This window comes from Gallinula chloropus (assembly GCF_964237585.1).
Source record: "Gallinula chloropus genome assembly, chromosome: 15".
Taxonomy (NCBI): Eukaryota; Metazoa; Chordata; class Aves; order Gruiformes; family Rallidae; genus Gallinula; species Gallinula chloropus.
In genome coordinates, this window is record NC_140100.1 from 10,448,857 (window position 1) to 10,461,620 (window position 12,764).

The following is a 12,764-nucleotide window of genomic DNA, read 5'->3' on the forward strand; positions in this document are numbered from 1 at the left end:
ACAAATCAATACAGTTCTTTTCTATAAAGTGGTTAAAATCTCTTGGGGGAAGAGAACAAGGAAATACTACCCTGCTGTATTTGTGACAGATTAGTGTTTTCCACTATTTTCATACTTCTCCTCTAGGAAATTACTCCTGGCTGCTCTTCTTTCCTCCTTGTCCCCCAAAAAGAAGATATTAAGTGAGATGCTGTTAAATATTTGTAAGGCTACTTAAACCAGCTAAAGCATTAGAAGATAAATGTTACCCTGTTGCCAGCAAAGCAAGAAGTCCAGCAGTCACAAGTCTCCCATTTAATGCTGCAGCATATAGTCACTTGGATTGTGAGCTCTGAACATGCCTTGTTGTTCCTGCATCATGAAGGCAAGAAAATCCTCTCATTAATCCGACTGATGCTGAAGAGACAGATGGACATTGGCTGCTTGCTACTCCAAACAAAAACCAAAACAAGTCATATACTTCTATTTCTGGGTACAAGTGAAGAACCAGATGTGAATTTTGATAAAAATATCCTGTGGTACAAAACTGCTAGAGGTCCTGACAGCAGACAAGGTGAGGTGGGGTATTTGAGCTAGTCTCATTGTTTCTCTGAGCAGAGAGATATGGAAAGATAGTATGATAATGGGCCAGTCACTACCAAAACATGACGTTCTGGGTACCTGCCTGTTACACAGATTTTTGGTGTCTGGAAAGTTTGTGGCTAATCTGCACTTTTTAAAGCACACTGCATAACTGCACAAAATATAGTTCCTGAGGGGCAACTTCAGATGTGCTGGATATTGGCAAGAGAAACATAACTTCCATTGGAGCTTCTGTTCATTCTTCACAGACCTGTCCGTTCTATCCAGTTTCCTTCCTGCCTTACTGGAAAGGGAAGTCAGATCCCTGCCCTCAGCTGCAGAGCAGTAACAGTCTGCAGGGCTGTCCCACATCACATGGCCCAGGAGAGAATATTTCACTAAGCAGGACAGTAAGGGTTCTTAGCCTTAGCTCCTTAGGCCACATATGTGCATGCATTTCCCTAAAAATCCCCACAAACCAACAAACCCACACCCTTACTGAAAACATTCTCACTAACATAAAGAGACCTAATTGCTTAAAGTTACATGCCAGCCTGGGACATCAGCCTTGTCTTGAGGGGAAAAAATAGAAAAAATATAAAATACAAAAATACGAAAACAAAGAGGAGAAGGTTATTTGGAATTTGATTTCTGCTTCTAAGGAAAACAGTTCATCAAAAGGGAACAAGGTACCACAGTTGAAGGAGTTCCTCAGCTGGCACACTGTAACTGGCTGCTGTCTGTAAGCACCATGCAGCAAGAGCCACACCACCAGCAATTGCACTATGGCCAGTGCTGTAGGATCACCTGCCCAAGTGACAGGTTCCAGGTGATGTCAGAGCCAGGGTGTGTTTGGCTGGCATGCCTGGGAGGCATGCCTCACATCTGCTTGATGAGGACAGACAGTGGGACTCTGACAAGGTCCTGGTCTGACATGATGGGGCTGCAGTGTGTGTTAGGGGAAAATAAACTGGGTGGTGATGATCCTGATACAAACAGCAGCCAAATGACAAGCTAAATCTGCCATAATGCAATACATAATTGCCTCTGGAGTATCTGAGCAGATTATATTGAGGCAGATTATACAAAGGCATAAAGGGCTGCTTAACTTTAAAATTAAAGGATGCCATTTTTTTCCAAAGCACTATCTTTAGAGCCTCATGCTGATAGGAGTTGGTTAGCTCTGATGTGACAGATTGAGATCACTGGGAGTCAAAGATTCCCTGTACTGTACAAAACCTGACAACAGCCATAATGCCAGCTTTCACAGGGACAGTGTGCAGACACTGTGGATGAGAAGCTGTTTCCTTGTTTTCAGGGAATTAAAGATACCATGAATGTGGCATCTCCCCATTCCCAAGTGGTAGGGATATTTTCTCTCTCAGTGATCCAGAACCTGAAAGCCTTGTCTCTTTTCTAAACACAATTCTGAATATAAAGGTGTCAGGCACTGAAATAATAAGGCAACAAAGTTAACCCTTAAGAATCCGAGATACAATCAAATAAATCCTTGTACACACTGCTGGACAGGGCCACCTGTCAGACATGGTTCACAGCACTCAGAAGATCCAGGCCTACACCAGAGTTATGTCAGACTGTCAACAGTCGGATGTATATCCTGCACTGTGTATGGCAGCACTTAGCAACCGTCAGAGTCATCACAAGAGGAGAGCTGCAATTCCCTCAATATGCAGATAAGAAAATGATGCCATGATATGTATTCTACAGCAAATTTACACATTAATCTGATTTTTTTTTCATTCTCAAATAAAAGTGTTAGAAATAAAAGGACATAGGAAAAATTAAGCTTGGTTTAACAAAGAGGCATTACCCACCTCTACAACACAGAGCAACATTTCTTTAAGGATCAAAGAAATCTTTATACAGAATTTCTCTGTAGTATATTCTTCCCCAAAATCCTGACGGTGTGAGAAGAGAGGGACTGTGAGGCACATTTCCCATGCAGGCATTCCAGGGGAAGTGACTGTGTTTTGTATGGAGCACACATGCAGGGGACAGATGGACAGGCTAGCAGCGCCCCATGGCACGGGTGCCTGCACTGGGGCTTCTGTGGTTTGTTCCACAGGAGCAAAGAGGAAAGCAATATGTGTTTCAGTTTCCTCTTAGCAGGGGAAGTGTGCCAGATTGTGAATGGATAGCAGATCACATACGTGGAGAGCGGATTACATACCATGCATACTAGTGCTCTCCATCTCTCTCTCCTTTCCATCTGCTCTTCCCACAGGAATTCAGTTTCGACAGCTTTGAGGGAGGTATCTCATGAATCGCAGTTTCTGTAGAATGAGGTTCTCCAGCAGAGACCTTTACAAGGGGAACACTAGCAAAAGTAAAACTGTTTTTTCTACAACACTCACCACCCAAGATGTTCACATTGTTTTATGAACCGATGGGACTTACAATCTCCCCACTGAATAAGTACAACATTAAGTGGGTCCTCCACATTTACCCTTCCCTACACTACTCGTGTAAGAGAGAGAGATGTCTTGGACCAAATGGAAATGCAAGGCTAAAGTTATTTAAGTAATTATTAATTTAATAAAACAAATAAACAATCAAGGACTTCAGCTATTTAAAAACACTTGTGTTTGAAAGAAATTACAGCACAGATGGCACAAAACAAAGAGCTCACTCCTGCTCCAATTAAAAGCCAAACCTGACTCACATAATTGCAGATGGAATCACTCCCAGGTACGTTGAGAGGAGAAGATCATTTTCAGCTCATATGGACTTCTGAAGTGTTTGGTATAGCTAAGTCACGTATCTGACTTAAACAGCTGAACTGGAAATGCTGACTGTTGTCTCGACTGTGAAAATACCCTCCTGTACCTCCACTGAGGTGCACACAGAATCCAAGCCAGGCGATTTCCAGAAATCAAACAACCTTTTTTAGTACCTTCACATCTAAATGAGACACAACTTTTTAATGTGAAAAGACAGATTAATCTTTGTAATTTATGTGATCCACTGAAGCATGTATTTGTTTGAGTGGGCATCCACATGTATTTGCTGGGATGAATACAACCTTTTACTTGCCTAATTAAATAAACATTGCAATCTACTGCATGTGATGCAGGGAAGGAAATTCAGCAGGAAGAGCTGGAATCGTGTTGTTAGTGTGACAGAAAAAGGCATGTGGCACTTTGAGGTAATAGTAAGTAGTTCTTTGCTAATGAAATGCAAACCCAGAGCATGTAGGATTACCTGTGACATCAGGGTTAGTTATAGGCAAAGGCAGCTCCTTGAGCAGCTGAGCGCTAAAGGGGGACAGGGAACCAGGAGGGGGTGAACTGCAGCCCCCCGCTCACTGCTCACTTTGCCAGCAACGAAGCCCTGAAAATCAGGTTGGCTCCTGCTGCTGCAGGAATTACGGAATACGTGGGGCTGTGGTGGGAGCTGTTATTCCCAACAGCAGCAAGAGCTAAGGCTCAGCCTTCCCCCAGCAGCAGCAAGAGCAGCAAGCCTCTTCCCTCCAGCTCTCCTTCTTAGCCCCACTCCTATTCCTTCCCCACATACAGCCAAACTTCAGTCCTGTTCTGAGCGCTGGAGCTAGCTACAATGTTTGCCAGAATGAAATGCAAATAAAGGTTTGAAAGGTATTCACTAGAGCACAGCCCTACATGAAAAAGGTAAACTTTCAAGTCTACTCATTGCTTTTTTCAGCTAAAAAAGAGAAAGACTTTTGGACTGGCAAAATGGGAAACTGCACCAGGCATTCTTGGCCTGAAATCAGGTTGAACAACATGAAAATGTATGTTCACATGCAGAGGGGTTTTTAATAGATCTGTTTTTTCCATTGTTTAAAATACCAAGGCGTGGCCTGAAAAACGTTAGACACGTAAGCCATATGTTGATAAAACACAGTCAGATATTTGTGGTTTGTAACGATGAGAAATGTGTTAATACAGAGCTTGGAGAAAGTACTGGATCGACAGTCTTAGTAGTACAAAGAGCCTATTCCCCATGCACACTTCAACCCTGCCTGCAGTGAAGGAAATATTTTGGGATGGTCTGGTGGACATGGCAGTGCTAGATTAACAGGTGGACTCGATAATCTGAAAGGTTTTTTCCAACCTAAACAAGTCCATGATCCTATTTTATAATTCTGTGATGAAATAAGCAGGTTTCCACAGTGCATTTTGTCACACAAAATGCTAACAGTCTTGCCAGTGCCCTCTGTGCCAGCAGCTCTGTGCTGGATACACACAACCATGGGCAGCTACATGTCATACAGGTGCTTAAAGTATACGAACACGTCATCACTTCTTATCTGAGCAGGATTTAAAACAGCAGCCCAGAGATTATGTTATTTTATTGCAACAGCAGTAACTTTTAGCACTGTTTCTACTAGGTCACACAGAAGGACAGCCACTGTCCAGAGGAATGTATGCTCAAAGGCTAAGAATAAAAGTCAGCAGATGGATATGGATACAACAGCATGACCATACCAGCCAATGTAAAAAGCACTGGGTACAACACATCAGCCTACAAGTAACAGTCACCTGCGACCTGTCCCCTAGGTCACTGACGTAAGCAGAGCTCTCTGAGATTTTCTCACTAGACAGATGAGCCATTTCCAGTTTTGAAATCTGTCTGAAGTATTTGGAGGAACCCTGTGTTACTTGTTAAGACAGGCAAAGGGGGATACTTCACATCATGATGGCAGATGAAGGTGTTGCTTTTAAGAAATGAACCACTTTGCACTCAGACATCTCAGAGCCTCTTGATTCTACTGTTCATGCTGAGCTGCAACTCTTTTATCTCTAACATTTCCTTTGTAAGCTCCAGGACACTGAAAATCAAAAAGCAAAGACAAATGTTAGGTCTTTTGACATACCTTGATTTGCAGTCTTAAAGACTAAGTAGAACACTTAAGCATTTAGTTTGCTTAATTGGAATTTATACCTTAAACCCACCAGTGCTCCTGTTAAATTTTAGCCTGTCAAAACAGTAAAATCCAATGGAAGTTATTAGCAACAGTCTTTTACTGGGAGATTATCAAAGCTATTGTGAAATCAAATCTTATCAATAGACTGGAACAGGCAAAATACAGGTTAATACCAACAAGATGTTCCAAATAACGATGCAGTAATGGGCTGGTGTTACATGGAATTTTAAATACATTTTTGTTAAGGTTGGCTTTACAGTAAAGATAAGATAAAGTGCTTTCCCCTTGATTAGATCCACAGATAGTGTAACAGAGGTACAAGACACCTCTGTAATGCAGAAAAAATATTCAGGCAGTGTTATCTCTGTACTGGAAGCAGAAAGGAGTCTCACAGCCCTTCTCCCTGCATTGCTCTGTGCTACAGGTGAACTATGATTCAGTCACAAAGCTTCCTCTCATTGGAAATGACTTACCCAAGCTTAACAATCACTGATTCAGAAAGGCAGGTACAGTGTAAACACAGCACACAGCCCGATGCTGAAGCCACTCAAACATGGAGCACCTGGAAAGCAGAAAGCATTGTATCTTAGTGTCACAGTTCTGGTCTAGTACAGTCTTACCACGGCACCCCAACACGGGGCAGCAAATTCCAACAGCCGCATCTTAACTACAGTCAGCTGCTCAAAAGGCAACACCAGTCAGGATGGCCACCTCCAGTTTAGCACACACAGCGCTCAAGAAACACATTTCCCAGGGGTTGTACTCACTAGAGAGAGGAATCATGAAGGAGTAGCTCAAGAACTGAGGTGATGTTTACCCAGAAAACTCCTCCCTTTGGCACATCTACAGAGGGAACAGGTCACACATGTGAGAGAGCTGGGCTGAGAGCACCACTCCAGTGCTTCTGGCAAGGTCCTCTCTAGTTCCAGCATGGGCATCATAGCCATTTGGTCCCCCTTACTCCTGTTTTAGCACTTCAACATCCCTCTCTCTTCTTCAACAGCTTTTGTCTTGCTGGTGTCACTGGAAGCAACATTTGCTATCTGGCAGGGGTAAATTCTCAATGTTGGCTTGACTGTGTGCACACTCTTACTCATTGTAGAAGGTCCATTAATGTGCCTACCAGCACAACTTGCCCAGTATAAACTGCAATGTGGAGAAGTAAAATGTTAAACCTCCAAAGCATAGGTACTCATAGGTTTTAATTCCAAATAGGATGGGAACAGCAGGAAAAACTGATCAAGGGGTCCTACAGTCTGGATAAAGATGCTAATCCACCCCAATGCTATTTCCTTTCCCGCTTGCAGCTCTGCTGCAGGTAAAGGCCGTGATCTGAAGCTCCAGAGATGGAGAGCCCTGCCTTAAATTTAGGCAAAGAGTATGGGAAAGGAGAGGGAAAAAGCTCACTGTTTCAGACTACATTTTACATAAGGTAGTGCTTAGCATAGTGTGATGCTACTAACAGCATAGAGCTGCCAATGCCAGCTGACACTCTTCCTTCATCATCTCTTGCTCTTTGTCTTGGTCAGGTATTTGATTTGAGGCATGAGTTAAAAAGTTGATTAGAAAATTCACTGTAGCCAACCTTCAAAATACAGCTCTGATGCTGGTGGATGCTGAGGCTGCACACCCCTGAGGTGTGTGTCCTCCTCCAAGCGGGAGGAGGAGGAGACTCTACTCACCGTTTGGAGTTGGGGTTTGCACCTCCTGGGTAGTGCTTGCCCCGTTTTGGGTCTCTGGGGTGCTTGTCCTGGCCCCGTCCAGCGCCAGCTGAAGGCCCTGGAGCTGCACTGCATTCAGCTGCTCTCGCTGTGACCTGGTAACCATGGCGGCGTTTTCAGGGCCCAGGTTTGCTATTTGTTCTGGGGACAATGCCTGGGAGGAATGAAAGCCAGGAAATTTGGTTTAGGCTGTCAATTAGACAAGGCAGGTAAGGAATCAGAAGTCAGCACTGTCTTGCATTTGGAATGAGGGGAAGTAGCCTTCCCCATTGTGTTGCTATAAAAGAGCTCAATAGAGCTTAAAAAAAATCCTCTGCATTCATTTACTTCACTGACCACTCATCTATGTTTCACCCTTCTCTTTGCTGCTGGGATCTGACAGCTCGAGAAGCTTTCTATGCCTACACTGTATTTGACACTTCTTCAATATATTGCTGGAGTTTAATTTTCCAGCCACTTCTTCTCTGATTTGCTCAAAGACTGATGACATTGTGCATCCTCTTCTGTTTTCATTTATTTCCCCTTAAATCTGCTCCCAAGAAACCTCACTTGAACCTATGTTTGACCTTTGATTAGAATTAGCAGTAGAGCAGTGAGATGAAAAAAACACAACCCATGCTTTAATCTCGTTATTCAATTTTCTCTTTTAAATTGAAAGCCTTCCAAGTTTGGTCATAATAAAACTTGCATTTAAAAATGAAACATGGCCATCATAATCTCAGAGTAATTATCTTATATCACATAGCAATTAACCAGTTTGTAAAGCCTGCATGTGTTGGTCACACTTGGATTGCTTTGATTCTAGTTAACATACTGCAGGCACAAGAATTTTAGCCCTCCTACACAACAAGCCTTTACCACAACAATTCTGAATCCAGGATCTACTCCAGAAAGATTAAATTCCCATTCCAAGTAGGTCTGACAATGGAGCAAACTCTTCCCAAATTTTCATTGTCTACCAAGTGGGGTGTTCTTTTAAACTGGGTAAACTCATGTTGATGTCTACCAGTCCAGAAATTTTGATCTGAGCCTCTTCTTAACTCACAGCCCATAATACAATGTCATTTTTCATAAATCAAAAAGCCATAAAATTAAGTTATACAAAACCTGTGCAGAAACAAAATCTGCTTTGTATCTTTCAAATACAGAAAACTCCCCCAAGAAGGTGCCCTGTTACTTAAGCAGATCTTTGCAGTGTCGCTGCTATGATTACTAATAAAAGTGTCTGCCATCCGCGAGAAGTTCTGTAACAGGCCACAGATCTTCAGCTTTGCCTGTTTTATCAAAGAAATAGTTTCACTTAGGACATTTCAGGCTTATCTACACTGTCAGGGGCACTGTGTAGAGCAGTCAGTGTTCAACGAGATTTTCTCTTTTATGGAAGCTGACACATCTGTTTAGCTCATCTGCCCATAAGTACATCCCTTGCCCGAGCATCTGAGGGAGACCAGCCTAGGCAGAAGATTAATCTTGTCACTAAGTCAAATAAAGTCTGGGACAATGATCTCAAGATCCATGTTCTAATTGCTGGTCCGCATTCAGAACTGCAGTAATTAGATGTAATTCCTTTCTGACCCCTATCTGTCTGTACAATCTGTTTTTCAGAGCTAACTGAGAGGAATGTTGCCAGATTTTAGAGTAATAAAAAAGCTCTTACACAGTCAGCAGAGAAATTTTAGCTGTGATAGCATCCTTGCAAATATTAATAAACAGAGAAGAAAACTCCAATACGAATACAGTGATGGAAGGAGAAGAGTCCATTCCCTGCTTTCTGCCCCATGATCCTTGCTGCTTCCTTGAGACACGTTCTGAAGAATAAATAAAGCTTGTCTAGCATATTTTATGGGCATCACAAATACAGATGATATAGCTGAGAGTTAATGTTTTGGATCCTTGACTGCCTCTCATTTAACACACCATAGAAAAAAAAATATTTCTTAAAACCAAACTATAAATCAGTGCTGCAGTTTATTCATACTAGAGTAAAAAAAGATAGAAATTTGGTTACTACTTCAATAATTGAGCTCTTACTTGGAAAATTTCAGGAGGTATACATCTTACTGCTGTTGGCTGGAAATATGGCATCAAGTTTTTATCAAAAGCTTTTAATTCATCCTCATTCAAACCACCTAAAATACCCAAGCAATAGGAAGAGAACTCAGTCAATATTCTTTTTATTAGATTTATTTTTATGCTAATACAAATTCTAAGCATTTATACGAAATAACCAATAAATTATTTACTCTGCATTATTGGGAGAGATACTGGTTCTTTTTTTGGTTTGTTTCTTTCATTATATTCCAACATTACAAATTGTCTGTGCTTAACCACTGGTATGGAATGTACTCTACCTGGAATTACTTTAGCTTGGAAAAGAGTCAAAAAGAGACAGTGATAAAAATCAATAAAATCAAAAGCAGCGTTATTAGGAATGCCAGTTCACAGCCTCTCCTGATGCAAGGTTAGGGGGCATTAGCATGCAATGGGAGTTACTGAGTTACTTCTTCACCCATCAGGTACTTAACAGTGTGGAATCACTGCTGTGACCATCGGGGATGCTGAGGTTTATGAGAGTTCAACGTGCAGTTAAACGGTCGCAGGGGAAATTAAAAAATCAATGTGCAGAATGGCATGTGGGCTCTGGCTCAGGACATCTCCCAGCCTGGGATAGCTCTCTGGAGAAGTACTGCTCCAGGCTAAGCCTGCTATTTTTGCTTTCCCACAGGCAGTCCATTCTTTCCACTGCTGGGAGGCAGGATGCCTGGTCAGCTAGAGCGCTGCTCAGCCCTGCTACAGCCACTCTTGTAGCAGCATGGTTCACAAACAGTGACTGGTTCTAAAGTCCTGGCTGGTTTTGTCCTTGATTTACCCTTTCCAGCTTATGAGACCCAAATGGCTTCAGGCTGTGGTCCCCAAAGTTGCTTTGAGCAGATTCAGAGAACCATATAGAGAATACCCCAACTTTTCCTTAGCACTAATGAAATTACTGGATGTCCATCCCTGTGGGTGCCTCCTCTCTGGAAGAAATGTCTTTTCCCAGTCTAGAAAAATGCCCTGCTTCATGACCCTGTCTCTTAGTGCTGTACCCACAACGCTTCAGAACCATTGCTGTCTGGAACCTGGATGTTGTTACCTGCTATGGTACCGATCTCCTGTAACACAGACCCGTTCCAGCTGGCAGCAGCACCAAACACCGACTCTGTCATCATCTTAAACTGCCTCAGAACAGGGGTGCTACAAACCAACAGGCCAATCCTTGCAACAGCAGCACTGCAAAAGGCAACAAGGGTAACGTCACCCACTGTGATTCCATGCAATACTGGACATGCCTGGAAGAGGCTTGGTGTGCTGGAAGAAGCCTGCAAACTCATTTTCAAGTTACAATACAGGTACACAAATTGCATACAAATGTTGAATGCTTTGAGCAAAAAACCCTGTTTTCCTCAGTGTGATAAACGTTGGGATATAAATGGCAGAGGAAATCTGAAATAGAATGTTTTACACAACTAGTGCATGCCTTCTGTAACAGTTATTGCCTTTCTAAAAGCATTTAAAATGTAAAAAAAGTGTCCTTTTTATTTTTTCCTCCGGAAATCTTGAAGAAAAACAAATTACACAGTAGATTTTATCAATAGAGACATTAATAAATATTTCATTAAGTATCAAATGCAGTACCTGAATTCAGCAGTCTTTATGGACGTGATTTCTGTGGAGTTCAGAGCACAGAGAAGAGCACCTAATCCAACTAAATCAAAGCTTTTTAGTGTACTGATTGTCTGGCCTGAGTCTTCTAGAAACCCCTGCAAAACAGATCTCGCCTACAAAAGCAGTAAGATATTATTGCATGGACAGAGCAAACATAATTGAAGGCTTTATTACTCAAAGCTCAAAACCCCACCAGAAGCTATGGAGCATATATAATCCTGAGCCTCCCCCAGTGTAATTAATTGGAGTTCTGCCATGGCCTTCAGGAGGAGCACTGTCACCACCTATGTGTGACAATTAACTTTACACAACCACTTCCCAGGTGCAAAGGAGTTGAAAGCTCTCTGGACCTCTTCACAAGGAAACACCAGAAGAAACAGGCATTGGAGCAGAGCTGCCCCATTCAATTAACTTGCCAGAACATAAATTACTGAAGGGATCAACATGAAATTTTCAGTTTTTCCAGTACCCAGGTTCTCTAAGTGCCATGTACAGGTGGTGGCCTGTGTTCAGGATTAATTTTCAGATATGAATGGGATACAGGTACCAAAATGCCTTTGCCAGCCTGTCATTTAGGATGGTGCTGATCCTAACCTACCACTTAACCGCCGTGTGTCTAGCATAAGCCTGCCACCAAGGCACCCCTCAAAGCCATCTGCCAAGATTTCCTAATCTAATGCTGAGCCTCAAACAACTAGCTTACACTGGGTGCCTTTCAGACAACCGAAGTTAGGCAGGCTGAACCTCTTTTATCCAGCTATTCTTACTGACAGCAGGAAACCCCCAAAACCAACCAGTGTTGTATAAAACCCTCTCACATGCTTCTTCCTGATAGTGCTCTTCAGAACAAGAACCTATTAACCAGATTTGTGATATTCTGCCATAGCTGGCTGCAACCAGCATCTGTGCAGTTGAGGAGCCCTGATGGTGTGGGTCGCAGTGTCAGACACTTGCTGCCAACTGCACATACAAATAAAAGCTTTTAACTCTTACTGTGAAAGACCCACTGGAGTAACTAGATGCTACTCAAGGAAAGGAAGATGCAAGGAGCATATCTGCTAATAACTAAGGCAATGGATGCTGGGGCCTGGAGGCACGCTACCTCTTCAGCAATTACTCCTAGTTAGGAAGGGCTAGTATCTCCTAGCAGTAGTGCTTACTCAGGCCCAGAGTGAGAGGGGGGCTGGCCTCTTTTTCCAACTTAGTGGGCAAGTGCTAAATAATACTCTCATCCCTACCACAGCTAATACTGATGGATGTCCTCTTGGCCAGTTCTCTGTGCTGACCCACCTGCCCACTTCCACGGGGGTCACGGCTGCAGAGAAGCAGCAGGGAGCAGTGTGGATTGCTTTAGCTGTTTCCTAGGCAATTCCAGGACTTTGGTCCCAAAGGACTTGAGTCCAGAGCCATTCACCAGGAGTACATTCAGTAACATACTTACCTGGGTAAGAGTCCATTCCGTTTGCTGACTAAGGACAGAAATGGTGTCCACAGAATGCAAATCCAGCTCTTCGATCTCATGTTCAGTGAGTGCCAGAGCAATGCGGCCCAGGGAAACAATGTGGTAACTCTTCCACTCTGGCAGCGATCCCCAGACCTTTAGAAGAGATTCATTAATGCCTGTTAAATCTCTATATATGTCATTCCCAAACCCCTTGGTTTTAAGAGTCTGCGACTACAGATTGCCTTTGTGACCAGTCACTGAGCAGCAAAGCAGAAACCGAAGTGGAGGATCAGGTAATACATATAGTCAGTTCCTACAGATGGAATGCCTAGTTTGTGTGCATATAATATTAAAGTAAAATCATTTGAATGTGTGTGTAAAGATACAATTGAATCTGTAAAACTCTGTAAAAAGTATGCAATAAGCA

The 12,764-nt window shown here is 42.7% G+C and overlaps 1 protein-coding gene across 1 annotated transcript in view; it reads right to left on the bottom strand.

The window, feature by feature from the left end:
* Positions 1-12,764, bottom strand: part of OTOA (otoancorin) — a gene marked incomplete at both ends in the record, with an annotated part of 42,452 nt that overhangs the window by 2,029 nt on the left and 27,659 nt on the right. The window contains 5 exons of the mRNA XM_084270940.1: positions 7,150-7,342; positions 9,220-9,317; positions 10,322-10,458; positions 10,864-11,006; positions 12,335-12,490. Of these exons, the coding sequence (XP_084127066.1) occupies positions 7,150-7,342; positions 9,220-9,317; positions 10,322-10,458; positions 10,864-11,006; positions 12,335-12,490 (727 nt within the window). The remainder of the gene's footprint in view (positions 1-7,149; positions 7,343-9,219; positions 9,318-10,321; positions 10,459-10,863; positions 11,007-12,334; positions 12,491-12,764) is intronic.